At 48.2% G+C, this 27274-nt stretch overlaps 1 protein-coding gene and 1 long non-coding RNA gene across 2 annotated transcripts; both read right to left on the bottom strand.

The window, feature by feature from the left end:
- Window positions 1–711: 711 nt before the first annotated feature.
- Window positions 712–1838, bottom strand: LOC137466384 (uncharacterized). The gene is made up of 3 exons (XR_010995148.1): window positions 1629–1838; window positions 1166–1283; window positions 712–788 (listed from the first exon to the last, which is right to left on the bottom strand). It is a non-coding gene; the product is annotated as an uncharacterized lncRNA (long non-coding RNA).
- A 7651-nt stretch (window positions 1839–9489) lies between these two features.
- LOC137466385 (E3 ubiquitin-protein ligase BRE1A-like) lies at window positions 9490–26069 on the bottom strand. The gene is made up of 6 exons (XM_068178142.1): window positions 26049–26069; window positions 24309–24479; window positions 11584–11709; window positions 10563–10703; window positions 10131–10238; window positions 9490–9724 (listed from the first exon to the last, which is right to left on the bottom strand). Exons 1-6 carry the CDS (start codon window positions 26067–26069, stop codon window positions 9548–9550), a joined length of 744 nt encoding a protein of 247 aa, XP_068034243.1. The 3' UTR covers window positions 9490–9547.
- Between the last annotated feature and the right edge of the window lie 1205 nt (window positions 26070–27274).

Genomic DNA, 27274 nt, shown 5'->3' on the forward strand with positions numbered 1-27274 from the left:
CAAATCACAAAACACCCACTGCAGTTGACAAATGGCATTTCCTGCAGATTGCTACAGCCGCACTGCTGATCGACAAACACACGAGAATCCATTTCATCCATTGGAAAATGTCATTTATTACAAATTGCTACAACCACACTGACAATACAGAACTATACAAATCTCAATTTAGGTTAAAACCAGGAATTTATTAGATTATTACAACCAGTCTAGGTAAAAATATACAAATACCAACTTCAGTTAATAAAACTTAATTTATTGCCCACCTCTACAGCAACTAACTATACACAAAGGTTAATTACGTGTTTAACAACTTAATTTATTACATATTTCTACAAGTGTAGAGCCCATATAGAAATAAAGAAATATGCATACCCTCTCTAAATAGCCCTACACTAAGAATTCAATCAGTAGACTTATACAACAATGCCCTCCATCCATCTTAAAATAAAATTAAATACATATGTACATGCACATATATATAAATGCACATACAAGTATAACAGTCTACAGATGTAAATATAAACATCACATGCTACATACAACAGACATACATACATATATATATATCAATAGATATATAAACCAAACCCGTCTATAAATATACAAATATCACTGTTCTAAGGTAAATACCCATCCGACTGCATCAACACAAACATAACTGCAACATAACTTTAAACAGAACAGCAAGCAGAGGGATCCCAGCTGCCCCATCTTCAAAGCCTCTCCCTCGGGCTCTTCCTCCCGTGCAGAGCAGCTCTCCTGGACAGGGACGGCAGATGGCACAGCTGGGAAGCAAAGGGAGCACTGAGTCAGTATGGGGACGTTTTCCTTGGCAGCAGCTGCACTTCCATCAGGGAAGGGAAGAACTCAGAGCCTCCCCAGGAGGGTCAGAAAGAAAAAGCAGCCGAGAGGGCCAGGCTGTGGTGAGCGCAGCCGCGGCGGGACTGTCCCGCAGCCCCGGCAGCCCGGCACAGCCGGCACAGCTCCCGGGCCCTGCCGGCACAGCTGCCTTGCCCAAGGACAGCCCCTGTGCTGGCCGGGGCAGCTGCGCTGAGCAGCCCCGGCACGGGCAGGGCCCGCTGCTGCCCCGCCGGGCAGTGCACACGGCCACAGCCCACGCCACCCTCAGCCCCACCCTGCCTCCCCGGCCCTGTGGCCTCACCCGGGCTCTCTCCAGCGTGGCAGCAGCAGGTCCCCGTTCCCTGCTCTTGCTGCTGGCCTTCAGCTTCTCCCTGCTGGCTCCCGTCAGTCTCCGGCTGTCCTCAAGGTCTCCACTGCAGCTGTGGCAAAAGCGGAGGCTCTGCAACTGGTTCCAAGGCCTGGCAGAGCTGCAGTCCCGGAGCCCTCTGTGCCCCCTGCCGGCCCCCTCCATCCCCTCAGCCCCGCCATGCTCTCGGCAAACCCCAGCCCCCTTCAGTTTCTTCAGCCCCTCACAGTCCTCTCAGCCCCTCAGTCCCTTCTGACCCATCCCGTCCCCCTAGACCCGCCACCCCTCGGCCTGTGCCACTTCCCTGTCACCTCAGTGCCACCATCGCCCTCGGCTGCCCCACAGCCCTCAGCCCCAGCAGCACCTCAGGGTCACCGTCCCTTCAGCGTCACCGCCCCCTCAGCCCCCTCAGTCTCACCGTCCTTCAGCAGCTCCTCAGGGGACAGTGCCTGGGGCCACCGGCAGCTCCCACCGCTCCAGGGACGCCCGGGGCTGGAACTGCTGCTCCGCCCGGCCCGGCCGCCAGCTCGGACCCAGCACAGGGAGAGGGGACACAGGGGGCACGGGGGAAAAGCAAGAGGTGAAAAAGGCAGCCGAGGGGGGGAAAAGGTAAAAATGCAGCCTAGACCTACACAGCTCCATCTATGCATCTAAACCTCCATGTAACTGTAACTAAATAGCAAAACATATTTACACATATATATAAATATTACTCTATAAATATATAAATGTAAATCTCAAAATGTATAAACATAACTACATATATAAAAATATAAATCTATCGCATCTATAATGATATATATAGATTTAACTATATAAACACACCTCTATAAATCTATAAATGTATCTATTAGGTATAGAAATAGAACTGCAGAAATCTATAAATCTATGTATAAACAGAGGGATTCCACCTGCCCGATAGTCATAGGCTCTCCCTCTGATCCTCCTTCTTACGCAGGGCAGCCCTCCTGGCGAGGTAGATCAGGTGGATATCTGGGAAGCAAAGGGAATGCTGGGTCAGTATTGGCCTCTGTGCATCTTTCCCTTTGGAAGTAACTGTCCTTCCTCCAGGGACTGTCAGACATGGCCTGAAAGGCAGACTCTCACTTGGCAATTTGAAGCCTGCTCTTTAAAGAGCAGGCATTCTTCCAAGTTTTCAAAACTTATGAAGTATCCCAAAACTTTTAAGTATCCCAATAAACTCACAGCACTCACAGTGCAAATAGCACCCACGAGAGCTTGAAACACAGTCCCAGCTGCCACAGAGAAGCCCGGGATTGTTCTTTCTCTGAGGACAATCAGAGAAAGTCCTCATTGAAATGGCTGAAGCTGAGGGGTGCTGGGGGCTGAGTTATGAACTGGCACCGTTCCCTGCCACCTACAAACTGCCCTCTGCAGTGAGCAACAGCTCCTCCAAAACAACCACCAGCTCTGGGATGAACAGCTGGGAGGGAAAGAGCTCCCTACCAGGCCTGCAGGCTGCACCAGCTTTGCACAAGAATGCCGATCCAAAGGGCTCTCTCTGTCCTTTAGTTCTCCCTAATTTGGGGTAATTTCAGTTTTTCCTTGAGCTACTGGATTTATGATTAATGATTTGTTTAGTCTCAGAGCTTCTGCTGCTTGCATTTTTAATGTATCTCACAACAGCTACCAGCAGACTGGTACTACATTGATTTAATGCTTGGAGACAAAAAGCTCAGACTTCTACACTGACTTTTTGCTGGGGTTTTCTTCTCTTGCTTCAAGAGTCACTCAGTGTTGCCTCCAGAGCACTGACACCCAGCAGCAAACTTATCCATGGACATCAGCACAAACCTGGGACACTGGAGCTGGTGACACAACTCCCACAGGGTCAGGTTTATTCCCTGCTCTCTTGCCACAGCAGAGGACTCGGTGTCAGAACCTCTGGCGAAGCGTGGAGGGCAGGGCTCGAGCAGGCTGTGCATGTGCCTTTGAACTAAAGGCACCAGGAAGCACCAACCCTGCAGACAAGAACTCAACTCTTCTCGTCTCCCTTCCTGCCAGAGGCAGGCTCAGAGCAGCCGTCTCACACCTCTCTAAACCAATGGGGCTCTGTCCTTACCAGGCTCCTCGGGCTCCTGGGAATTGTTCCCACAGCTCTTGGTGCCAGGCAAAGCTCCCTCCGCTGCAGCTCTGTCCACAGGCTCCCCTCCTGAAGACTCAGGCACAACATTAATATTGCCCTTGAAAGAGAAACAGAAAGAAAGAAACCCTTCTCACCAGTTACACAAAACATCTGGTCCAACAACTCTGTGGCTCACATTCTTAATCCCTTGCTCCTAACAAGAAGTCTGGGCCCCAAAGCCCTTCAAAAGTCAAAAAGATTTGACTTCTCAAACACCATCCAAAGGCTGTCAAAGGTGACAGTGTTGAGCGTGGGGGTGACACTGAACACATGGAATGGCTGCTAAGGAAGGACTCCTGCCAGCTCCTGGCACAGGGATGTGCTCCTCCCTGCACAGCCCTGAGCACAGCACTCTCATCCAGGCTGCAGCTTGGCAGGGACTGCGTGGGAACACACATCCCTTCCCGCAGAGACGCCCGAGAGCAAGGTGACTGAGCTCTGCAATGTGGACAGCAAGAGTGGCCAGTTTGCCCAGCTGAGGATTTCCCAGATGGAAACTGGACTGCAGGCCCCAGGTTACTGAGAGGACAAGAAAGCTGCAGCTGCAGCCCGGCCCCACCCACAGCTCTGGGAGCGCCTACACGCACGGCAGGGCTCTCACAGCAGCAGCTGCAGCCCAGCCCTGCTTTGCCTTGGCCTTGCCACCCAAAAGAGGCACAGCCCACATCTGCTGCTGGAACAGAGGCACCTCTCGCACACCCCTCCCTGCACGGGACACTCTGCCTTCAGTGGCAATTCTCCAAACACTCTTCTCTTCTCTCCCATCTAACAAAGCCTCTCAGAACCTACAAAGCTTCCACTTCCGCACCACAAATGCCCCAGCACGAGGAATTCTTCCCAGGAAAATGAGCACCCAAACTTGGCCAACACAGGCTCACACCTTCTCATCCTTACTCAGGGGGGAGACTTTTTCATTCCCTCTTCTTTAGGAAATCTTGCTTTACCAAGAAAATCCTTCCCTGTCTGTTCACAGCTGAACTCAAGAAGCCTTTGCTTCTCAGCCCTGCAACAGCATTCAAAAGCTGTCAGTCCAGCCCCTTTCATCCCTGTCCAATGCAGTTACCTGAGCAGAGGGAGAAATCATCTCCTCCAGTGTCTCCAGCACCATGTCCAGATCCACTGGTGGCAATTCCTCTTCCCCAGGAGTATTCCACAGCCGGCCGGGGGCTGTCCATGCTGCATAACCAGCACTGCCAGCTGGACCACTGGGAGCTGAAGTGTCTGGGGTGGCTGCAAGAATCCAAACACATTGGTCAGGCTCCACAATGCAGCTTTGGGATGCAGAGCTCTAGTGCTGCCTTGGACCAAATATCACAGGAAGCACACAGCAACCTCAGTTCCAGAAATTTATTCAGACTTCCCAGGGGATTGGAAGAGCGAGTTCTTCCTCTACAGGAAGATGGTCTACAGGAACCAGCGAAAGGATGAGCTCAGGGAGGCATTTAAGCTCCAGGGGAACCAGTGGAATGATTAGCTCACAGTTGAGATTAAATCTGCCCTTCCTGGTTGCTCTGATGAAACCCCAAGAAGTCCAGATGAGACAAAGACTTTCTTGGGGAGATGCTAGGAAAACCTCAGACTCCTGAGCACCTGCACTTTGCCATGAAGCGCCTGGAGGCAGCTCTAAACCCTGAGGTGAGGAGCGGCGAGGTCCTGGTAGGAGAGCACTGTGTAGGAGTGGGAAGAAGAAAGGAAGCAAAGGGAAAGCTGGTCTTTGGGCATGTTTCCCTTGGCAGCAACGGTACATCTGTCAGGGAAAACAAAAGCCCCCATCCTCCCAAGCAGGGTGAGAAAAAAGAAAAAAGAAACAACCAACACGTTCAAGGGCTATTCAGCTAGCAGCTGCTGGTCTACTGAGCTCTCCCCTATTCGCTCAACTGTCTGGGAAAAACTCTCCCGCGTTGCCCTTCCCTGGTAGGAGGCAACTGCCAGAAAGCCAACTGCCATCTCTCTTCCCCACTGCCCCGGAGGGATAGGAGACTCCCTCCAGCTGGGCCGGAGCAGGACCGAGCCCTCGGCTCACACGCACTCACGGAGAGCTCCCCAAGCACCCCGGGGCCGCGCAAGGAGCAGCGGCAGCCAGGGCGCATGGCAGGGCCAGCTGCAGCCGAGCGGGCCAGGCTGTGGTGAGCGCAGCCGCGGCGGGACTGTCCCGCAGCCCCGGCAGCCCGGCACAGCCGGCACAGCTCCCGGGCCCTGCCGGCACAGCTGCCTTGCCCAAGGACAGCCCCTGTGCCGGCCGGGGCAGCTGCGCTGAGCAGCCCCGGCACGGGCAGGGCCCGCTGCTGCCCCGCCGGGCAGTGCCCACGGCCACAGCCCACGCCACCCTCCGCGCCCGGAGCTCCCACCCCGACTCACCGGCTCTGGGCGGCTGCCCGGCGGGGAAGGAGGGCACCTCCCGCTCCGTGCGCAGCTGCTGGAAGCGGCTGGGCTGGTGGCTGCGCACCTCCCGCCCCGCCGCCAGCCGCTGCCTGTTGGCCCTGGTCAGGCGCTTGATGCGGAGCAGGAGGTCGGGGCGGTCGCGGCGAAAGTTGGGGTTCCTGAAGTGGAGCCAGCTGCCGGCATCGCCCGGCTCAGCTGAGCCAACCCCGCCCGGCACCTTGTGGAAGCCGTAGAGGTTGAGCTGCCGCACGAAGCTGCCGAACTGCGTGGCTTGGAAGGAGTCCGGGGCCGGCCCCGCCCCCTCACTGCCCGCCCCGTGGGCGTCGCCCGGGCTGAGCAGCTCCCGCTCGAAGAGGGAGCGGTGGATGAGCAGCCCCCGGGCCCGGCTGTCCCAGCGCACGGAGCGGACGCGGGGGCTGTTCGCCAGGCGCCACAGCTTGGCGGGGGAAGGCGCTGGCTCTGAGCCCGGCGGGCAGCGGCAGCTCCGCCATGGCGCCGCTCGCCGGCTGTCGCCACAACGGCCCCGGCGCAACGGCCGCGGCTGCGCCGGCGGCGCGCGGCCTGAGGGGGGCGCTGCGCTCGGGCCCGCGCGCGCCCAGCCGCACTGGGCGGGGCCGTGCCTGGGCTGTTCTTGTCAGGTGCAGTTCAAAGGCTGCAGGCGCATTGAGGAAGACATTCTACCTATTTGCATCTCTAACCTTTGAAAAGCCCTTGTGTATGAAAAGCTCTGCATCAGCACCAAAAGCTGGTCACAGTGAGACCCAGACGAATTAGCCTCAAGAGCTGCTCTTTGTTCTCTGATTTTGTGTGTCTGCTCCTTCCAGTGCAGGAACACGGGGAAGAGAAATTAGGATGTAAAACAAAGAAGTGGGATCCACAGGCCTGCACCTTGGTAGTTATAATAGATCTGGGATGGCCCCACATTCCTGACAAACTTGATGGGCAAGGCACTGAGGTCACTTTCATTGCCTTCCCTTCCCCTGCCTCCCCCCTTCAGATAATCAGTTTTCTAGAAAGAGCTTTTTCTTTGTGTAGCATCTGGTACCTCACAACCTCCAACATGACTTGTTTAGAACACATGAATATTGCTCCTATCATCAAAACACTAGGAAAGAAGTATTTCAGGCCAATTTTGTAAGTATTTTTATCAAGGCTTTTATGTTCTTGCCTCTACACACGAGCCCAGAAACATATTATAAAAAAATAAAATGTTAATCATATCTTAAATAAAAATGTTTTGCTTCAAAGCTCCAAACACCAAATCCTTCAACAAATCAGACTTCATCTAAAAGCAAAAATAGAAATGGAAAACTGTCAACCACCTAATAACTACTATTAAGCAAGTATTATTTCTGGTGGCTGTCTGAGGAGTTTCTCCCATGTCAAATGCAAAATACGGATTGCTCTGAATTAGTGCATCACCAACTGTGCCTTTTCCCAAAAGACTCAACTTACTGCTGCCCAACAAAGACATGCTATTTTCTCCTTCAGCCACTGCTCCAGCCTGATCCCCTGGGGACAAGAGATTGCTGTGGGTTTCTGTGGGAAGGGGAGTGGCACAGGCACATCAGTGCCTGCAGACTGTGGCAGAGGGGAGGATCTGCTGTGACAGCAGGTGCACGGGAGACTGGAGATGAGGTTTTTTCTTTCTTGTCTAAGACACTGAATTTAGAGAATGTTTTCATAAAGAATACTGTCACCGCTTTACTTTTTTTACCCCAATACTTACTAGTCCTGATAAATGTTAATTATTTCCATACATTTTGTTTCTCGGTGGTTTAATTAAAAGCACAGAGAAACTCAGTTATTTCAGAAATGAGCTTGAAATAAGCTGTTACTTTAGAACAAACCCAAAATGTGCATTGTTTCTAAGTGTTAAAATTATGTCCACCGAGAGAAACTCAGTCACTTCCTAAGTGAGCTTGAAATAAGCTTTTGTTTTAAAACAAAACCAAGACTTTTTTCTTGCTAAGGGAGGAGTTTCCCAAACTCCTCCGTGGAACTAATACAAATTGTTTGAAGTATCCATTTCCTGCCAGGAGCAGAGGGATGCCAACCTGGGCAGAGTTCACACAAAGCTCATTTCAGTAGAAAGGTGATACAAGAGTGACTGGGGACGGACAGAAGGGCTTTGCAGCTCTGCTGGGGCTGCAAAGTTCAGGCTGCTGTTCACAGCTGTAAAAGGAACTCCTGCTGCTCTAGCCAAGGGGTTTGAAGATGCAGACAGTTTATTCATGAGCCAGGTCCTGGTGCCATGAAGAAGCATCTGTACCCCAAAATCTACCAGCAGCATTAGCACATCATTCCTTAGCCAACTTGCTGCCAGAACCTGTAACCCCGGGAGCAATTTCCAGGGAAAGGGGAGCGGGTTCTACTCTCATTCCTTCTAACAGCTCTTACACGATGGCAGGAACTCTCAGCAGCCCAGGTTCCCCTTGGAAAGGCAGGATGCAGTGCTCCTTCTCAGTTCTCAGGATTCCTCATCATTTACAAGGCTTTACTCATATATTCTGAATGTTTTCCCCAAGATAATGAATAGTGTAAGAGCCTGTGATGAACTCCTTTTACTTTGTATCTGGTATTTCCTGCAGGGAGGGGATGGAGGAAGGCAGGAGATTCCATGCTTCAGGGAAGGGACACCCATGAGACAAACTTCTGAAAGGTGCACCTTCCAGGCAAATTAAGTTTACTTAAACACTACATCCCAGGAAGAAATGTCACAAATCAACAAGTTCCCGTTTGGATTTTAGGAACAGGCTTCAAACCCTCCAAGCACAGGGAGCACCGAGACTCTAAGCTACACCACATCCCTGCCAAAATTCCCAGCAGCCATGACAAAATGGCTGCAGAAATAATGCAGCGTCCTGGCCCTCCCGTTGTGTCAGGAATAAGCTACTGGGGATAGAGCCAAAGGGACAAAAGTTGTTCTAGCTGAGCATATCTTGAAAGGAGAGGAAGGAAGAGATCAAGTGTCTCTACTGTAGAAGTTTAAAGCTTGTGAGAAATGTTTCCAAGAACTGGACAAAGGATGGGAGAGCAAACAGTACCAGAGGCAGGAGAACCAGAAAAATAAACCAAAGAACAGCTTTAAGAAGAATTTGTACATAACAAGGTCAATCTTTGTGGTAAAGCTGCAGCAAAGGAACCACTAAAAGCCCTTTTCTGAGAAGGACAATGGCAGCAATGCTTCAGCCTAGGGGAAGGTGAGCACATCAACCAGGGCTTGTCAGTGGAATGCTGTTTTCTAAGGGTCTCCAAGATCTCTCCTTTCTCCTTGGTGGATATTCAGACGTGTTTGTTTGGGGTAGGGTTTCCTAGTGCACCAGCCCTCGAGGGTTCTTGCCCTGACTCGGGAAGGTGCACAGGTACCTAAGGAATTGCTCCACTGAGTCTACAGATTAATTTCCTTGGTCTCTATTGGGCCTGTTAATTGGGAAACGCTTCCCTCCCAGGAGCAGTGCCATTCCTTGATGGGACTTAATTAGCATCCAAAGCAGAGCCCTCAAATAAAGCTCTCACTAATCTCTGCTGCAGCTCAGCTTCCATCCCACCAAGGCAGCACTTCAGCTGCACGTTCCCGCCTTGGCAGTGTGAAAGCAAGGGATGGGAAACTTCCTCTCAGGCACAAAGAGCACACAAAAACTGAGGCCATGACCAAAGGGACAGGGCCAAGAAAGGAAGCAAGATCCAGAGTGTATTTCTTTGGAGACCCTGAAGGCTCCTCCCAGAAGACACTGCAGCTCAGGCAGCAGAAGCTGAGAGGGAGGGAAGGAGGCTGGCTCAGCACCAGCAGGGGCTCTGAGAGGGCCTCAGCCGATGTAGATCCTGTGGGAGTCGTTGGCCCCGAAGGCCGCGTTGCACTTGGGGCACTCGCGCTGCCGCGTGTCGTAGCGCGTCTTCACACACTCGAAGCAGAAGACGTGGAAGCACCTGGTGAGCACCGCGTCTTTCTTGCGCATGTTGCAGCACGGGCACGTCAGGCAGGCCTGCAATACACACACACAGACACACACACAGACACAGACACACAGACAGACACACAGACACACAGACAGACACACAGACACACACACAGACACACTCACAGACACACAGACACACAGACACAGACACACACACAGACACACAGACACACACACAGACACACTCACAGACACACAGACACACAGACACAGACACACACACAGACACACAGACACACACACAGAGCTGTGAGGGGCCCTGCAGCCCAGCTGCTGTGCTCAGAGATGTCTCAACATGTCGGTACTTCCATTCCCCAGAAGGACAATGTGGTTTCTCCAGTGCCAGAGTACAGACGAGAGATGTCAGACACTGAAAGTGTGCCTACACACCTTCTGACTAAAGTAAAAAGGGAAGCTGACGGACACAGACACTCCCCTTGTAATCCTTGATTTCCTCCATCAGGATCTCATCACAGCTGGGAACCATGTCAGGCTTCTTTGTGGTCTCCAGCTTCCTGCACAACCTAGAAATATCTTCCTGCGGAAAAACAGGAGAGCAAGTGAAGGAGCAGTACATTCTCTGTCAGCTTCTTCAGGGACCAAAGAGAACGTGCACCTGGCTAAGTCATGCCAGCCATAGTTTCATCCCCTATAATCCAAGAGACAACATGATCATCTGATGCCACAAGTATTGTCAGTTATCAGGGGACAAAATCTGAAAGAGCCAGGACCCGATGAAGCCAAAATCAAAGTGAAACTGGATACCAAGAGCAGTTCAGCTGAAACCCTCTGCAAGCTCAGTGTACAAGGAGAAGGACACGAAAGCAGACAGATCTTGAAGGATTGTGCATAGGGTATATACCTCAGCCCTTTTGAGGTTGAACATCTCCTTCTCTCTAGTTGCTCTGTTTTCTACAATCTCCTCCTGAAAATCATGTAACTTCTTCTGACCCAGCTCTAGCTGGGCCTTCAGATCATCTGCAAGCTGGGCTGCATCCATGGCCTGAGAAAGAAAACCAGTACATAAGGAGCAAACACAGAAGAACAGCTCTGGTGGTCTCTAGTCCCTTGTTCTTACCTTATTATCAACAAGTTCTAATCATTTAGCTTCAAGATTCCTTTGGGCAGAGCCAAACTTTGGCACACTGCAAGGCACATCTCTTACAAAAACACCAATGATCATCCAATTCTCTTCTTAACCTATTTTCAGCCTTCCAGCTTCCATGTCTTCTCTATTAAAGTGTTCAGAGGCAGTTCTATCGCTGTCCTAGACAGAACTGCACGATACCTATTTCTAACAATCTCTCTTCACCAGTTCTCTTCTGACTTTATAACCATGTGCCCTTAATACCACAAATTGTCCTATTAAACACAGGTCACTGCTGAATTCTTCCCAGCTCCTCTTCACAGGGATATTCCTGCTTTCCTTTCTGCCTGTTTTAATGTAATTTCTACATTTCTACTAAAACTTAACAACAAAGGCAGCATCAGCTATAAACTTAGATTTATTTTACTGGTAACACACCTACTTTACTCGTCTTAGGCATTTGTTGAAAGTGTTCACATTCCCCAGCTGTATTTCCTTTTGCTTATCCCATCTTTGCAATAAAAGCTTTGACCCCAGTCCATCTGGCTGCTGTCTCTCTCTTCACCACAGGTTACACAGAAAAACATATGACCTGCTTCTCCTTACCAAAGGAAAACATCAGTCTCCAGTACTTTAATCATAATTCTCTCCAGGACTCCTCAGCCTTCTGATATACTCATCCAAAAGCAGGGAATACCAGGTTCTCTAATCCCAGTGAGAGCTCAGAGCCTTCCATGCCTCCCACAAGGCAGCAGCTCCACCTCACAACCCAAGAGGAAACAAAGGCATCACTCACCTTGCGTTTGCTCATCTCCAGGGCCTGTGTTCGCAGACCCAGCTCCTTCTCTCCCCTTCCAGTGCTGCTCTGCAGTGAGTGTTCCTTCTCCTCCAGCTTACGTACAACCTGCAGCTGGGCATCCACCTTGGGAAGGGAGACAGAGGGAACAGAAGGAATTAATGTATGCTCTGTGGGTCTTCAGAGCTGTCATTCGAGCTGCAGGCTAAAACTACCCCTGCTTCCCGATCACCAGGGAGCACACATTCAGCTTGCCTTTTTCTCCCTGAACAGCTGTGCCTGTATCCAAAGAGCTGTACCCAGATCTCTATGGTCAACACTTTAAAGCTTAGCAGTCAAATATTTGCAACAAAGATTTCTTAATTTTTGGACAGCGGCTCAAAGACTTGCTGCAAGGCAGCGAACAGTTCCACAGTGGTTCCAAGGACAACAGGATACAGAGTCACAGAATGGCCTGGATTGGAAGGGACCTTAAAGATCATCTAGTCCCAGCCTCCCTGGGATAACTTCCTCTAGGGCATGTGTTGTAGATGTCGGCGAACCCAATGGGAAGAATGATGATGTCTGACTTAGTTCAGCAGGCTGAATGATTTCTTTATTATAATTATGCTATGATACATTAATATACTATATAAAAGAGGACACTAAAAACTACATGCTACTCTCTCTAACCATCATATCTAACTCCCTCACAACTCGTGACCCTGTTCTCCAGAGTCCAGACACAGGTGGATCGGATTGGCCATCAGGCCCAAACAATCCACCGTGATCCAACCAGGCATTCGCTCTAGGTAAACAATTCTCCAAACACATTCCACAAGAGAAAAACAAGGAGCAGAAATAGAAACTGTTTTCTCTTTCACTTCTCTCTGTGCCGCTTTATAAAAATCCTGAGAGAGAGAGAAATGTGCTTGCCCCATTTTGGGGTCTCTGCTGAGGTGTGCAGGGATCCCTCACGAGGCACACAGGGATATTTCTGGCCTCTCCTAAGGTGTGCAGGGATCCCTCATGAGCTGTGCGTCAGGGTAAATGTGAAGGTTTTTTTTTACTCTTCTCAGCACAGCAAAGGGACACTTGGCCAAGGTTTTGCAGGGCTGGGAGAAAGCCTCTTGCAAACCCTTGAGCCCAGAAGGCTGCGGGCACAGCGGGCGGGCAGAGCCCGTCCCCTGGGGCCAGGCCGGGCTGCTCAGGCCGGGCCGGGCCAGGCGAGGGCCCCAGCAGGGAAGGGCCACGGCCCCGGGCTCTGATGAGGCTGCTGAGCTCCGCCCTGGCCCTGAGCTGCAGCCCAAGACATTTACAGCCAGGGCCGTGCCCTGGGGCACAGGAGGCACCGGGGCTGCAGCTGAGGCCGCGCCCTCTCGCACTGAAGGGGGCTGGCTCTGTTCCTTGGGAGGATGCAGAGCCTTGTGCCTCGGCCTGATGGTGCAAAAATCCCCCCAACATCCCTCTGTTTGCAAAAAGAAAGGCTTAGTGCTCATTAATAGGAAAAGCTGTGTGGGTGGCCTGCAGCTCCTGTTCTTTTGTTGCCTGGGCCCCAGTCAATGCCAGCAGGCAAAAGAAAGGATTTGCTGAGGAATGATCTTGGATCAAGCCAAACATTTACAGGCAGGGCAGTCCATTTGTATCGATGGGGGCACACTCTGGGGTGCAGCTAAGGCCATGAGGTCACAGCAGGTCCTGGGGTCACAGCAGGCTGAGGTCACAGCAGGCTCTGAGGTCCCAGAGGTGCCAGAGCCCCGTGCTTGCACAGCACCCCATTTAGTTTTGTTGTTGTTGTTGACCCCCTGGGAGCGCTTGTAGTTCTCCACCCCTGCTATTTTTAAATCGATCCAATTGCTTTCTCAGGGGACACTGGTTAACCCAGTGCCCAAGGTTCTTACAAAGCAGGCATGGCTTTGTGGGGTCAACCATTGCTGGTCCTCGCTGCTGCCCAGTGTGCCGCTGTGCTGATGGAATGGGTGCTGGGCTGGCAACGGCGACTCTCTGTGGTGGTCTTGGCAGCAGCTTTGGTCTGGTGTCCTGAGCCACACTCCTCAGAGGCACTTTCCTGTTCCAGACTAGAAGCATATCTTTTAGTGTAGGGGGGTTCTAAAGGTAAGCTCAGAATTGCAGCTGGCCCTGTTCATTCACATTTGCAAATGCCATTTCCTCTAAAACTTCTTCCCTTGCATTTTCTTTCCTAACTTGGATTTCAAGAGCTCTAGTTAACCTTTCCACAAATTTCAAAAAAGGCTCTGATGGTAGCTGTGTGATCTTACTATATGGCTCGAGAGGGGTGTCAGGTTGAAGGGCAAAGAAGGCTTTTTCAGCTGCATCTCTGACTCTCTCAAGGACTACCACAGGGATTACTGCAGCTTGGACTGGGGCCAGAGACCCAGTCAGAGGGCATTGGCCCTCACCGGGGAGATGCTCAGTGGTAATTGGCACGCCACTGGCATCCTTTGCTGTGTTTGGATCAGCATGCAAGTCTGGGAGGGCCTCTTTCAGCAGTTGTTTCCATGCTCCTTCCCACAGTTTGAATTCTGTAGAGGTCATGAGGCACGAAAAAAGCTGTTTTAAATCATGTGGGACGAGTACAGTCCTCCCCAGTTCAGCCTTTAAAAGGCCCCGGAAGCATGGGCTCTGTGGGCCATACTGTTGGTGTGTTTTGCAAATCTCTCTTATTATTTGCTGTGCAAAAGCTTTCCAATTAGCAGTTGTGGCTCCTGCCCCTTGCCCTGCATGCTGATATGTGACAGGGGCGAGTGAGAAATCGGGACCCTGCATTGGCTCTGCAGTTCCCTGCTGCTTTTCCCTTGAGCGGGAAGCATTGGGATCACTGGTGTGGCTACAGGGGCGAGCAGTGGGCGAGCCCCCACCGTGGGAACCGGGCAGGGGGCGGGGCCACCGTAGGAACAGGGGGCGGGGACAGGGGTGGCAGGGGGCGGGGCTGCCTGGTGATGTCATGTCGGCAGACGCCCCCTGAGGGGAGGGGCGGAGCTGAGGGAGTGCCAGGTAAGGTAGGGGGAGGGAAGGTATCACGAGGATCAGGGGGCATGAGGGGAAAGAAAGGATTTTTGGGATGCTGAGGGAAATCATGGGAAGAAGGAGACCAGGTAGGGCGCGGTGCCACGTGGCATCCTCCGTTTTCTTGGCTCTCTGGGGACTGGGAGCCATTTGGGTGCTCACTGCTCTCCGAAAAACCAACACGTGCTCGGGGTTTCTGGGCTGGGGAGACAGGGTGGGGAGAATTCCACACGGTCAGGCCAGGACTTTGTGGACAGTGGGACTCGGGCACTTCAAGATGCTCAGGGAGCTGGCTTCCCTGGGCGAGAGCAGAGTCTGCTCTCCTTAAAATACCAAGTTTTGGGGAAGAGGGTTGTAATAAACGCCAATCACTTGTTTTAAAAATTTATAAAAGTTTACTAAAAATAAAATGGAAAAAATTAATACAAGTATAGTAATAAAGATTAAACAATTAGAGTTAGGACAATTAAAGAGACAATAACAGCAAAAAGTTACAGCCCGGGCTGGGTACCTCTCTCTGGACAAAAGTGAGCCAGGAGAAGGACCCCGATAAAAGAGAATTCCCTCCTTAAGAGGGGTAACCTGTTGCATACACAAATCACTTCATGAATATGCATATTTTTTATTTAAAACAAGAAGTTCGTCTGGTACTTGTTGAGGAATTCCTGTTAATCCCAGGCACCTTGAAGTCTAAGTCGAGTTCGGAGAAGTTAGTTTTTTTTTTTTGTTGATAAGGAAAGCCATAAATTCCTTTCCTCTGGAAGATTTAGGCGTTTTTGTAATTGTTATCTCTGTGTGAAGAATTTCTTGATTATCTTCTCCTTCTCCTGAGCAAAAAGAATACCACACACACATATTTTCTATTTTAACTACTAAAGCTTAATTTCAATTACAAAACTACATTTACTATATTATTAAAATGTTACTACAGCATAACTTTCCAACCTAGCATAATACATATAGTAAATATCTGCGTAGAGCCATATAATCTGCATTTTTCACAATCCTTCCTCTTTCTTTTTATAACTACTTTGGCTCGAGCAATATTTACTGCTTTCTAGCCTTCATTTTTTGTTCATTTTCTTCATAAATCAATCTAGCTTCTTGAAAGGGGTCTTCTATATTATTTTGTTTCTTTAATACCATAATCTTTTGCACCATTTTTGTTGTATCCAATTTTTGATCCATGGTCACTAATTGCATGCCTTGAACTACACTGGTGATGAGTCGAATAAAACAGGGGATCAAACAAGGAAGAAATATTAGACCAGCTGTAGCGCATAACAGGAAGAAACCTAGCTTTTTCCACCATTCTATTCCCAACACGTTATCCCACTAGCTAGTATTCAGCATTGGTATACAAATTGTCAAGTGAGATTGGTACAGGTTTAGGTGGTGGTGCCGGCTTAGCCTTTTTTTTATCAATTGCTCTTTTACCAAATCCTGTGCTTTATTCCCAATAGTGTATGTGAAACAAATCCATTTTTCCGCTTTTGGGCATTCACTTCCTATCCTGTTACCACTTATTCCTAGATTCTCAGTAATCCAGTACTTTTGTCCACTGTGCATGCAGTTTCCTAATTTGGATGGGTTATAACAGTGACTGTTGACATGAGTGTGCGAGATAACAAAGGAGCCTCGGTGTCTTTCCATATACAGCTTCTGGTAACACCTGTAGCATGGCTTTGTCAATATCCCAAAAGGGAAAAGACAGAAAATGAGTGACAGAAAAAGGAGAGGTCCAGTATGGCTTATACTCCCACCTCCCATGCCTATGGGGTTGCAACCCACAGCAGGTGTATGTGATCTTCTTGGTGGCGATTATAGAGGCCAATCTGGTCTTGCCCTCTCTTCTGTTGACACTTTCTCTTAGCTAATTTCCAGGCAAATAGTTTTTGACACTCCTTAACGGTGGTCTCCCACTGTTCCTCAGCTATTTCCCATTCAACAGGCACTAATAATTCCCATCCACAAAACAAAGTTATTATTTCAGTTGTTTCGAGCTCTGCTTGGATAGGGGATCTAGTTGACACTCGACACTTCTTGCAATGGCGGCGTCGCTTGTGTGAACTACAATACCAATTTTTCCCACAATTCCAACATTTATATTTTACCCAACTAACATGCCCAGTATTTGGGTGAATCAAACAGGGTATATTACGTGGCACAGATTGAGGTTGTAATTCGCCCTCCTCTTTGTATAAATCACAGGCTAAGGCCAAAATACAGGAGTTTTCTGTCCGAAACAGTCCTGATCCTCCTGTCTGTGGTGGCAGTATTCCTTCCCCAGGAGGATATCGGAGGCGCCTCAAAGTTTGTCCACGCGGTGTTTGAAACCACTGATGTAAACTCGGTCTTACTCCCCAGTCAGGTGTGATCCTGTGTATATTTCTTGGATCATTTGGGTCTTCCCAGTTCATTACCACCCATTCCCCGTTTAAGAGTCAATTTTGTATCACCCGGTTCAGAGGTTATCGTCCACTCCTTAGGTTCTTCCACAGGTCCTTTGATTCTGCTGGCGTGGATCCACCCTCGTTCCCTGGTCCGCATCGCAGCCTCGGTCGTCAGCAATACCTGAAAAGGACCTTCCCATTGTGGAGTTAAAGATTGTTCTTTCCATGTTTTTACCAACACCCATTCCCCTGGATGAATATTATGGATTTTAAAGTCTAAAGGTGTGGTTTGGGGGATTATTCCTTTTAACCTTAAATTTTCAAGAGTTTTTGCAATAGTGTTCACATATTTTTTAACATTTTCTTCCCCTACCTCATGGGTAGCATTTTCATGTAGAGTAGTCAAAAAAGGTAATCCAAACATCATTTCACAAGGTGAGACTCCCAGGTCTGACCTGGGTTGTGTTCGAATCCTCAGTAAGGCTAAAGGTAGGCATTGTACCCATGACATTCGGGTTTCAACTATTAATTTAGTTAAAGTTCTTTTTAAAGTTTGGTTCATTCTCTCTACTCGGCCAGAACTCTGTGGATGCCATGGGGTGTGTAATTCTCATTTTATCCCCAAGGTCTGAATTAATTGTTGTAACACTTTTGACGTAAAATGTGTTCCTCTGTCCGAGTCTATCCTATTAACCATTCCATATCTTGGAATAATCTGTTCCAAAAGGGTTTTACTTACCACGTTGGCTGTGGCCTTGGCAGTGGGAACCGCTTCCACCCAATGAGTTAGATGGTCTGTTATTTCTAATAAATACTTCCATCTTTGAACTTGAGGAAGTTCAGTAAAATCTACTTGGATACTTTGAAATGGTCTAAGAGCTAATTTCCGACCTTCCAATGTGGTTTTCCGCATTACCTTTTTATTTATCCTTTGGCATTTTTCAGTTACTTTCTTTGCTATTCCAAAAATCCCAATATACCCATAGTTCCTTAGAAAATGATCACACAAAGCCTGAGTACCCCAGTGAGTTTTCTGATGCATGTCTTCTAATATTCTTCTAGTAAGCTTTTATTAAGTAATTGTCTTCCATCGGGAAGTTTCCATTTCCCTGATTCATCTTGTTCACCTCCTATCTCCTTTAATTCTTTTTCTTCTGCTTCACTAAATTTTGGAATTTCCAGTTTCTCCTCATTTGGAGTTAATATTAGCATAACTCTTTCAGCTCTGTTTTCTGCTGCATCCTTAGCTTCCTGGTCCGCCAAGTTATTTCCTCTTACTTCTGGAGTCACTCCCTTTTGGGGACCCTTAATGTGTACTACAGCTATCTCTTCTGGTAATCTTAATGCTTCTAAAACCTCTAAAATGAGCCCCTCATGTACTAATCCTTTTCCTCTTGAATTAAGCAATCCTCTTTCTTCCCAAATTTTTCCAAAGGTATGTACTACTCCAAAGGCATGCCTTGAATCAGTATATAGTTCCCTTTTTGTGTACTAAATATTCCAGTGCCCTTTTTAGAGCATATAATTCACAGGTTTGAGCTGACCAGTTTGAAGGTAATTTCCCTTTTTCAATAGTTTGCATGTTTTTCCCATCAACTACTGCATACCCTGACATTCTTTTTCCTTGTAGACACCTGGAGGAACCATCCACAAAAATTATCTCCCCTTCTGAAAGGACTTGTTCTTCAAGGTCTTCTCGAACTTTTGTTTGGTACTGGATAATTTCTAGACAATCATGTATTAGATTATCTGTTGGTACACTATAACCTTTTGGAATATTTAACAAACAGGTTCTTTCTGCTCCGGTATCTACCACCAATTCCAATTCTTCTTCTTGGGGACCTACTTTTAAAGTTATCACAGGCTCTAGATGGTATCTGTCCCCTAGAAAATAGAGCCTTTGACACCCCTATTCTTCCTCTTTGCTCATCTCTCAGAAGATTTTCAGATCTGTTGCTCTCTTAGGACAATCTCTCTTATAATGTCCTTTGTTCTTACAGTAAAAGCAGACATTCCTGGAATGCTCCTGAGATTTGGTTTGTATTGGGGTTTTATTTTTTTCTGTTCCCCTGTCTCTACTACTGTCATATCTAGGAGTAGTGTTTGTGTGTTTTTGATTTTTTTCTTGTAATTGTTTTCTCACATGGTGACTGCCACAATCCTTGCTTTTAGTTTGGCTTTGGCCATAGACTTTCTGAGCCTCCTTTAATAAATCATCTAATGATTTGTCATTCTGATCTTCAATTTTTTCCATTATCTGGCCAAGCACAAAGTTAATCTTTAACAAAGCTTTTCTCACATCAATCTCAGGATCCATTCTGGAATGTTGCCTTATATTTCTCCCAAGTCTGTCCAACCATTCAGTTGGAGTCTCTTCTTTCCCCTGCTGTGCCTCAAAAGCCTTTTTAGCATTTTGCTCTCGAGGTGCCGCCCGTTTTATTCCCTTGATTATTGTATTGCGATAGTCATTCATAAGTTTTCTCCCCTGCTCACTATTCTGACCCCACCCCGGAGGTTCAGTTGGCATTATTTCTTCTCCAGAGGGCCCCTGTGGATGTTCCTTATTCCAGGCTTTTATGCCTGCAACTCTGATCATCTCCCTTTCTTCCTGAGAAAATAGTATCTTTATTATAGACTGCATCTCTTCCCAAGTGTAAATGTTTGGACCTAAAAATTGGTCAAGTTGTTCAGCTGTGCCAATGGGATCTTCTAAAATCCCTTTGATTTCCTTTTTAAAATTTCTGACTTCGGAAGAAGTCAGGGGAGCATTCACAAATCCAGTCCAACCCTCTCCCATCGGGACCTCTCTCAGTGGAAATAGACCAATTTCTTTCTCCCCGTATTTTTCTGTAGCCTTATTTTCGTGTGGTGAGGAAAAATCAGGAGAAAGCTGCCTCTTAACTGCACCTCTAGTATTTTTATAAGGAGCATCTTCTCGGGACAGGGAGTTCCTTGGAACCGGAGCTGCGGTTTCCAAGGGAACGGAGCTCCGGGCAGGAAGGGCGGTGTGAGGAGGACATACCATAGCGGCCAGGTCCTCCAGAGGCGGAGCACGGGCGGGGTTTGCTGCCGGAGCTGCTGAAGGGGGCAGCATGTCCGGGGGATAGCGGATGGGAGTGCGGTCAGCCTCCACGTGGCTCACGGCGGCTGAGCCGGCCGCTCCCGGCAGAGGCAGGGCAGCGGCGGCAGCGCCCAGTGTAGCCGGAACGGGCAGAACCGCGGGGGATGGGGCCGAGAAAACCGCTGCGGGAGAAGCGGCCAGAGACGGGACAGCCGGGACTAACGGGAGCCCGCCGGGCGCGGCCAGCGGACCAGCCGCGGACAAACCGGGCAGGATGGGGAGGGGGTCGGTCGGGCAGCCGCGAGCAGCGAGGAGGGGGCCGGTACCGACGCGGCAGGCGGCGAAACAGGGACCGGGAGGGCCGCCGCAGGCAGCGGGACGGGAACCCGCAGAGCCGCCGCCGCGGGCACGGGAACCGGGGCAGGAACACGCGGCGAGCCGGAACCCGGGGTGGGCGCAGGCACCGGGACAGGCACCGGCACCGGGGCAGGCGGAGCTGAGGGGAACGGCTCGCTGAGACCTGGGACAAATGCCGGGACTGGGACAGACGGAGCTGAAACAAGCGGCGAGCCAGGGCCCGGGACAAGCGGCTCGGCTGCGAGTGGTGTGGTTCTCTCTTGTTCCACTCCCATTTCCCCTTTTTCTTCCTTTTTACTGGTTTTCTGTCCCTTTTTTTTTTTTTTTTTTTTTTTCCCAAAATCTTATCTATTCATTCCATGCTCTTTTTTTTTTCCTCACATTTTCTAACAACCTAAATACTACCTTCTTTCAACTACCCATGCAAAAAATCCTTTCTCTCACAAACCATTCGACATAATATACCTCCCTCTAAAAAAATAAAGCTCAAAATAAACAATCTACATTACATATCTTCCACTCATTTCCATTTACTCACCTTTATCTCTCGCTCACTCTCACTCACATTCACACCCTCAAGCCTGTTCATTCATACTTCTGGACTTCACAATACTGTTACATATACTTTCATTCGTGCACACTTACTTACTTTTATTTAGCTCAAAACAAACAATCTGCATTGCATATCTTCCACTAATTTCTATTTACTCACCTTTATTTTCCACTTACTTTCGCACACACATCTACACCCTCAGGCCTGTCGATTCATACTTCTACATTTCCCTTTATTTTATTGCACAGAGGAAGGAAACGTTAGCAAACCTCTTAGACTTACACAAAGGGATTTCTGTTGCCAGAGAATCGTGAATCGTGTAAGCCCCCACCCTGACCCCTTCCACCTCCCCGAGGTTTGGCTATCCCTCTTCCCTAGAGATAGCCTCAGAGTCAGGGGTTCGGACCTCCGTACCTTGCCCGATCTGGACTCCCCACACCCCCTCCCCCAGGGGGAATGGGTTAGACGACTACTTTACGCAGCCGTGGTGCTAAAAGGTCCTACGATACTGAGCCATCCTTGCTTTGGGGGCAGCCTCTCTGGGTTTCAGTACCGCTGGGCCTCTGGGAAGGGCCCTGAGTTACTCAATCCTGGGTGCTCTCGAAGGTTAATATCTCAACCCAGCAGACTTTTTCACTCAAGTTTTTGCAGGGTTTTGCCTAAGCCCCCACCCTCAGGGGACTTGTTGGTGCGGGACACACCGTCACGTACACAACAAGTAAAGGTACCTTTTGTTTCACTTATTCAACCCTGGGTGCTCTTGAGGATTAATATCTCAACCCAGCAGCAACCCTGGGTGCTCTTGAATATTAATCCCTCAACCCAGCCCATTCAATTCAATCTCCCCGGGGGGATTCTCTCACTCTTATCATTTGCTTCGTCTCTGTACTGGCCGCTTTTCTCGTGAAAAAGACGGAAATGCAGCATGGGAGACTACAGCACTCACTTAGCAGGTCTGGGGTAACCAGCCCGCCTCTCATTCACACACATTCATCCCCCCCTTATCCACCCCATTCACACACATTCATCCCCCCTTATCCAACCCATCCCAACAAATACTTATCTTTCCCTTGTCCTTGGGTCTTTGTTCTTCGTGTACACTTTGGTCTTAGGGGCTAATTACCGTGGTTTAGGAATTCTTTCCCTTTTCTTTGCTTTATTGTCTCTTTTTGTCCATCGGATCGTAACCTGCGGTCTGTGGTCACACCAGGGGAACAGAGCGAGGCTGCCTAATCAGGGCAGGACGCGTCTTCTCACTCTAATTCTCCTACAGCACCCACAGCGAGGTATTAAGAACCATCCTCTGCTACCATTTGTTATAAACGCCAATCACTTGTTTTAAAAATTTATAAAAGTTTACTAAAAATAAAATGGAAAAAAAAATTAATACAAGTATAGTAATAAAGATTAAACAATTAGAGTTAGGACAATTAAAGAGACAATAACAGCAAAAAGTTACAGCCCGGGCTGGGTACCTCTCTCTGGACAAAAGTGAGCCAGGAGAAGGACCCCGATAAAAGAGAATTCCCTCCTTAAGAGGGGTAACCTGTTGCATACACAAATCGCTTCATGAATATGCATATTTTTATTTAAAACAAGAAATTCGTCTGGTACTTGTTGAGGAATTCCTGTTAATCCCAGGCGCCTTGAAGTCTAAGTCGAGTTTGGAGAAGTTCGGTTTTTTGTTGATAAAGAAAGCCATAAATTCCTCTCCTCTGGAAGATTTAGTGGTTTTTGTAATTGTTATCTCTGTGTGAAGAATTTCTTGATTATCTTCTCCTTCTCTTGAGCAAAAAGAATACCACACACACATATTTTCTATTTTAACTACTAAAGCTTAATTTCAATTACAAAACTACATTTACTATATTATTAAAATGTTACTACAGCATAACTTTCCAACCTAGCATAATACATATAGTAAATATCTGCATAGAGCCATATAATCTGCATTTTTTCACAATCTCTGTCATGAATCAAATGCACAGATGTGGGAAAAAACCTCTCTTTTACATGCTTTGTCTTCAGAGATACATACATTCAAACTACAGACATGCAACTGATCACAAGACAAATTGAAGGTTTAGTCCTCCAAACTGCCCTCTTCTATCATACTTTCCACTACCATTGCAGTTAAAATCTACTTGGCAATTAGCAGAATCAGCCCTCAAGCACCGCAAACAATAACAATAAGAGTCAAAACCAAGTTTCTATACGTAAAGTGAAAAATGTATACAAAAAAAATATAAATTTATATATATACACTCACACATAAATATGTATGTATACGTATACATATAAATAGGTATATAAGAAAACGTATTTATTAACCAGTTGAGTAATTTTAAGTGAAATTATAACATCAAACTGGAAAACTTTTATTTCAGTTCTTGAAAATCAGTGTTTACATTATTTGATATGGTCGTTTTCACATTATTTTAAGCATGCAAGACTGCAATAATTATTTTCACCAGACAAAAGTGCAAGAGTTTATGGGCAATAAATGTGAAATACACTGATAAAAGAAACGTTTAAATGAAGCACTAAACTGGTATCCTATAATACAGAAATAGAAATACTAAAATACTTTACCTTTGTCTACATGAAGTATTTTGTACAGAAATAACACTGTACTGGCATTTAATTAATAGCTCTTTCTAAATAAAAAGTGACCACTTTACCTATGGATTTGTGTCTAGGCACAGTTCACGTTTTTCATGACCAAAAATTGCCCGATGACATATGTTTTCACGCTTTTTTTTTTTTTTTTTGACTGGCCAAAGAGACACAAATGCCATCAACAAGGGGATCGGTAACTTAGATTAAATCTTGTCTTTAAAGACATTACTACTATTAAAGAATGAAGTTTCAGGGTTTTAGCTGCAGACCATAAATATTTTATAATTGAATAAATACTAAGTGTATTCCCATTTAAAAAGAAGACAGACTTCATCTGTCAGATCAGAACATCTATACGTGATCAGAAATTGTTCCACAAGGTGCTGTCTTCTTAACATATTTTATGTATTTAATAAATGTAGGAGATAATAATCATTAAAACCTGCATGCACTGCAAGAAAACCACAAGCTCATTATTGGTTTTCAGTACTTACTACCAGAGCCATACTCAGAGCAAGCAACATGACTCAAAGAGCAAGAGATCAGCAACAATTAAAATCACTTTTTTAAATGCAACTCAGCTCTTGGGACAACCTGTGCCAGTTGCCAGTGTGGCACCATGCTCCAAGTGAACAAGTTCTTCCTTAGACCTAATCTGACTCAATCCCCATTATATATTCTAAATATTATCCCATGTCCTATTGCAACTGAGCCTGTGAAAAAAGGTCTTTCCTACTTCCTGAGAATCCCCTTTGAAGTACTGGAACTCAGCAATGAAGTCTCCCTGGGGCCTCTTCTCCTCCAGGCTGAATAACTCCAGGTCTCTCAGCCTGTCCTCAGAGGAGAGGCGCTCTGTCCTCTGTTTCTGTCGCCCTGTTTTGTAATTTGGTGGGGTGTTCAGTTTTATCTAATGGCAAAAGAATTGAAGTAGAGCAATGCAGGGTACAGAGCCATGAAATGGTGGTGGAGGAACCCAAGGATGCCAGTCCTGGCAGAGCAGTCTGGAGAGATTTGGCTGTGGGCAGGAGGGGCTGTGAGGGGCTCACTGTGAGCCTCTGGTTTGTGCCCCCCACCCCACCCTTAGAGGTTTCTGGCACGCAAACAGGGACAGCTGAGAGGGACTTGTCCCAGCCCCATCTGCTGCCTGGCACGCTCGGGCAGAGGGGAACTGGCCCAGGCTTACTGCCAGGTTGTGTGGCAGAGAGGGAACTGCAGGAGCCAGCGCCACTGGGCTGGCCCTGCTGGGAAGGAAGGTGCCATCCAGCACAGGAGGGGCAGGGCATGGAAAGGTAGACACTGCTCTGTCTCCCTGTGGAAATTAGCACGGTGCCTGTCTTTCAAAGGCAGGGACCTATGGGAGTCACTGGAGTTTCCTGAAAGGAAGAAACCCCAGGGACAGAAAGCACCACTTCTAGAGCACTGGCGGGGCAAAAATCCCAGCAAGATGGAGAAACCAGAATAAAGGGATGAGTGGGATTCTGGGCCAGGTTTGCCTGTGATGGCAAGGTCCTGCACATAAAGATGGGGTACAGATGGTCCCATTGCTCCTCTTTCCGCATCTTTCTAGGAGCCAGAGGAATCCTGTGAAATACTGAGCTTGGAAACTCATGGTTCATTTGTTTTTGTTGATTTTTTTTTTTTTCCTTTGGGCAGCATCCATTTGTAACATTTGCTGAGCCTGCGTCCAGCCTGGTGCCACTGATTGTTCAGTGAAGAAGAGGAAGGAGACAAGAATGTGATAATCACATCAGGACCATTACCATGTACTTCGACTAGGATTGTAGGTTAGGGTTAGGGTTAGTGTTAAGGTAGGATTGTCTAATAGGACAGGGAACAGTAGGACTGGAAATGAATAAAGTTTGAAACCACAACTCACCTTGAAGATTCCCTTCTTTCTCACTCCGTGAATAACCTCAAGATTTCCTTCTGAATTGCCTGTTGTTCCTTAAGGGTGCAAAGTGACACTTAGGGAGTCTTTGGCACGGTGTGAAAGTGGGGAAGGCTCTTCTTCATTCATCCTCTTCAGACCACACTGCCTTTGGAATACGGCCCACTGGTCTGTTTTTGCCCTGCTGTGGTACTTCTGTTTGAGGCAGAAAGGGCAATGACATTTGCAGGAAAAACCAGAGGGGGAGTGGGGCAGTCCAAACACCCTGTGCTGATGCAGCCCTTCAGCTGTGACTCGAGAGCATTGGGGCGCCTGCCACTTGGACTTGTATCCCTAAGTGCAATGTCTTGGGCTGGAGGAGAGCCGTGCTCAGCTGAGAAAGCAGAAAGATCAGAGAGGGTGCTCTGAAAGGTCTCCTCCGGTGCAGAGCTGTCAGGTGCAGACTGTGAGGTGAGAGCAGGCCCGGCCTTGCCCGGGGTGGAGCCGCAGCAGAGCCCCGGCAGAGCCCGGAGCAGCCTGAGCCTCGGCACGGGCAGGCGGCCAGGAGGCCCTTGTAGCTGCAGGAGGCAGCAGCCCGGCCCTGCGTGCCTCTTCCTGGCACCGGCGCATCTCCGGTTGTAATTTTGAGCAAAATTACAAGCGTATCCTCAAAAGGTTTCCAACGCAAATGGAGCGGCTGGAGATGAAACATGGAACCAATCAGATCTTCACTAGACGTGAGCTGCATTCTCCTCCCACAGCCACTGGTGCTGTGCCAGCCTCTAGACTGAATGAAACCAGAAGTGAATGAAGTGCAGACCCTCTCAGTAAAACCTGACTCGTTCCATTTCAGCCTATAATGGCATTGACAGTCAAACTAAGGGGTTATGCACTGAACCTTCCAGTTCCTACCTGCTTGAATGGAGCAGTTCTACTGAAAGCAACAAGGCCATTGCCTTTTGTAGATGAAGCTGGTACACTGCTTTGCCAAATCTCGGCATTTCACAGGCATCTCAGCTTGGCAGTACCCTTCATCCTATGCAAAACAGTATAAAGATTATTTCTAAGTGAGTTATTGGAACAGCACATACGGGGATCCTGTGAGGTATCTTTTAAGAGAAACATTAAATGACAGCTCAAATTTTAAAAGACAACTGTCATGGAACCATTTTCCTTCTCTTAGCAGCAGCACTGACTTTAGCTGGAATTCCAAACTCAAGTTAGCTTGGTGGTAGAATGTTTACAGATTCCAAGTATGCGCGTGGGTTTTACAGGCTTTTGGAAAGCTGGGAGGAAAGCTGAGAGGGAGTGGGGTTTAAGTTAACTTGCAGGAAAAAACCTTCCCTCCTCAAAGCTCAATTACTCACTTGTTGGAGGTGGTGAATTTGCCTGAGGAGGTAGAAATAAGAGCAGTTAAGGGACATCAGGCAGGGTTTTCAGAAGAGACAACAGGTAATCAACTGCTCAATGGAGATGTTCAGAAGGCAGGCTTCTGCCAGAGGTCTCTGGGATCCTCCCTTTGCTCCAGGTGACTCAGCTGTCGCCGGGGGTGGGGAGGGGGAGGTGGTGGTGCTGGTGCTGTCTTTTCCACCAGAGGGGCGGGAGATTATTAAAGGTAGTGAGGCACAAGAGAGAAGGAGAACTGATTAACAAAGGGCAGTAAACAGTGGATGCCAAGAGCTTTGACCCTGGCAAAGGATGTTGGGACAGCTCCATGGGGTGGGTCATTGGGACTTTTGAGGATTGGCAGAGACATTCTTCAAGATGTACTGCCATGGGTCTTTTTGTTTTAGAAAAACGAGCTAATGAGGGGTGCCTGGCTGAAATTAAAAGCC

This window comes from Anomalospiza imberbis, unplaced genomic scaffold, assembly GCF_031753505.1.
Source record: "Anomalospiza imberbis isolate Cuckoo-Finch-1a 21T00152 unplaced genomic scaffold, ASM3175350v1 scaffold_197, whole genome shotgun sequence".
Taxonomy (NCBI): domain Eukaryota; kingdom Metazoa; phylum Chordata; class Aves; order Passeriformes; family Viduidae; genus Anomalospiza; species Anomalospiza imberbis.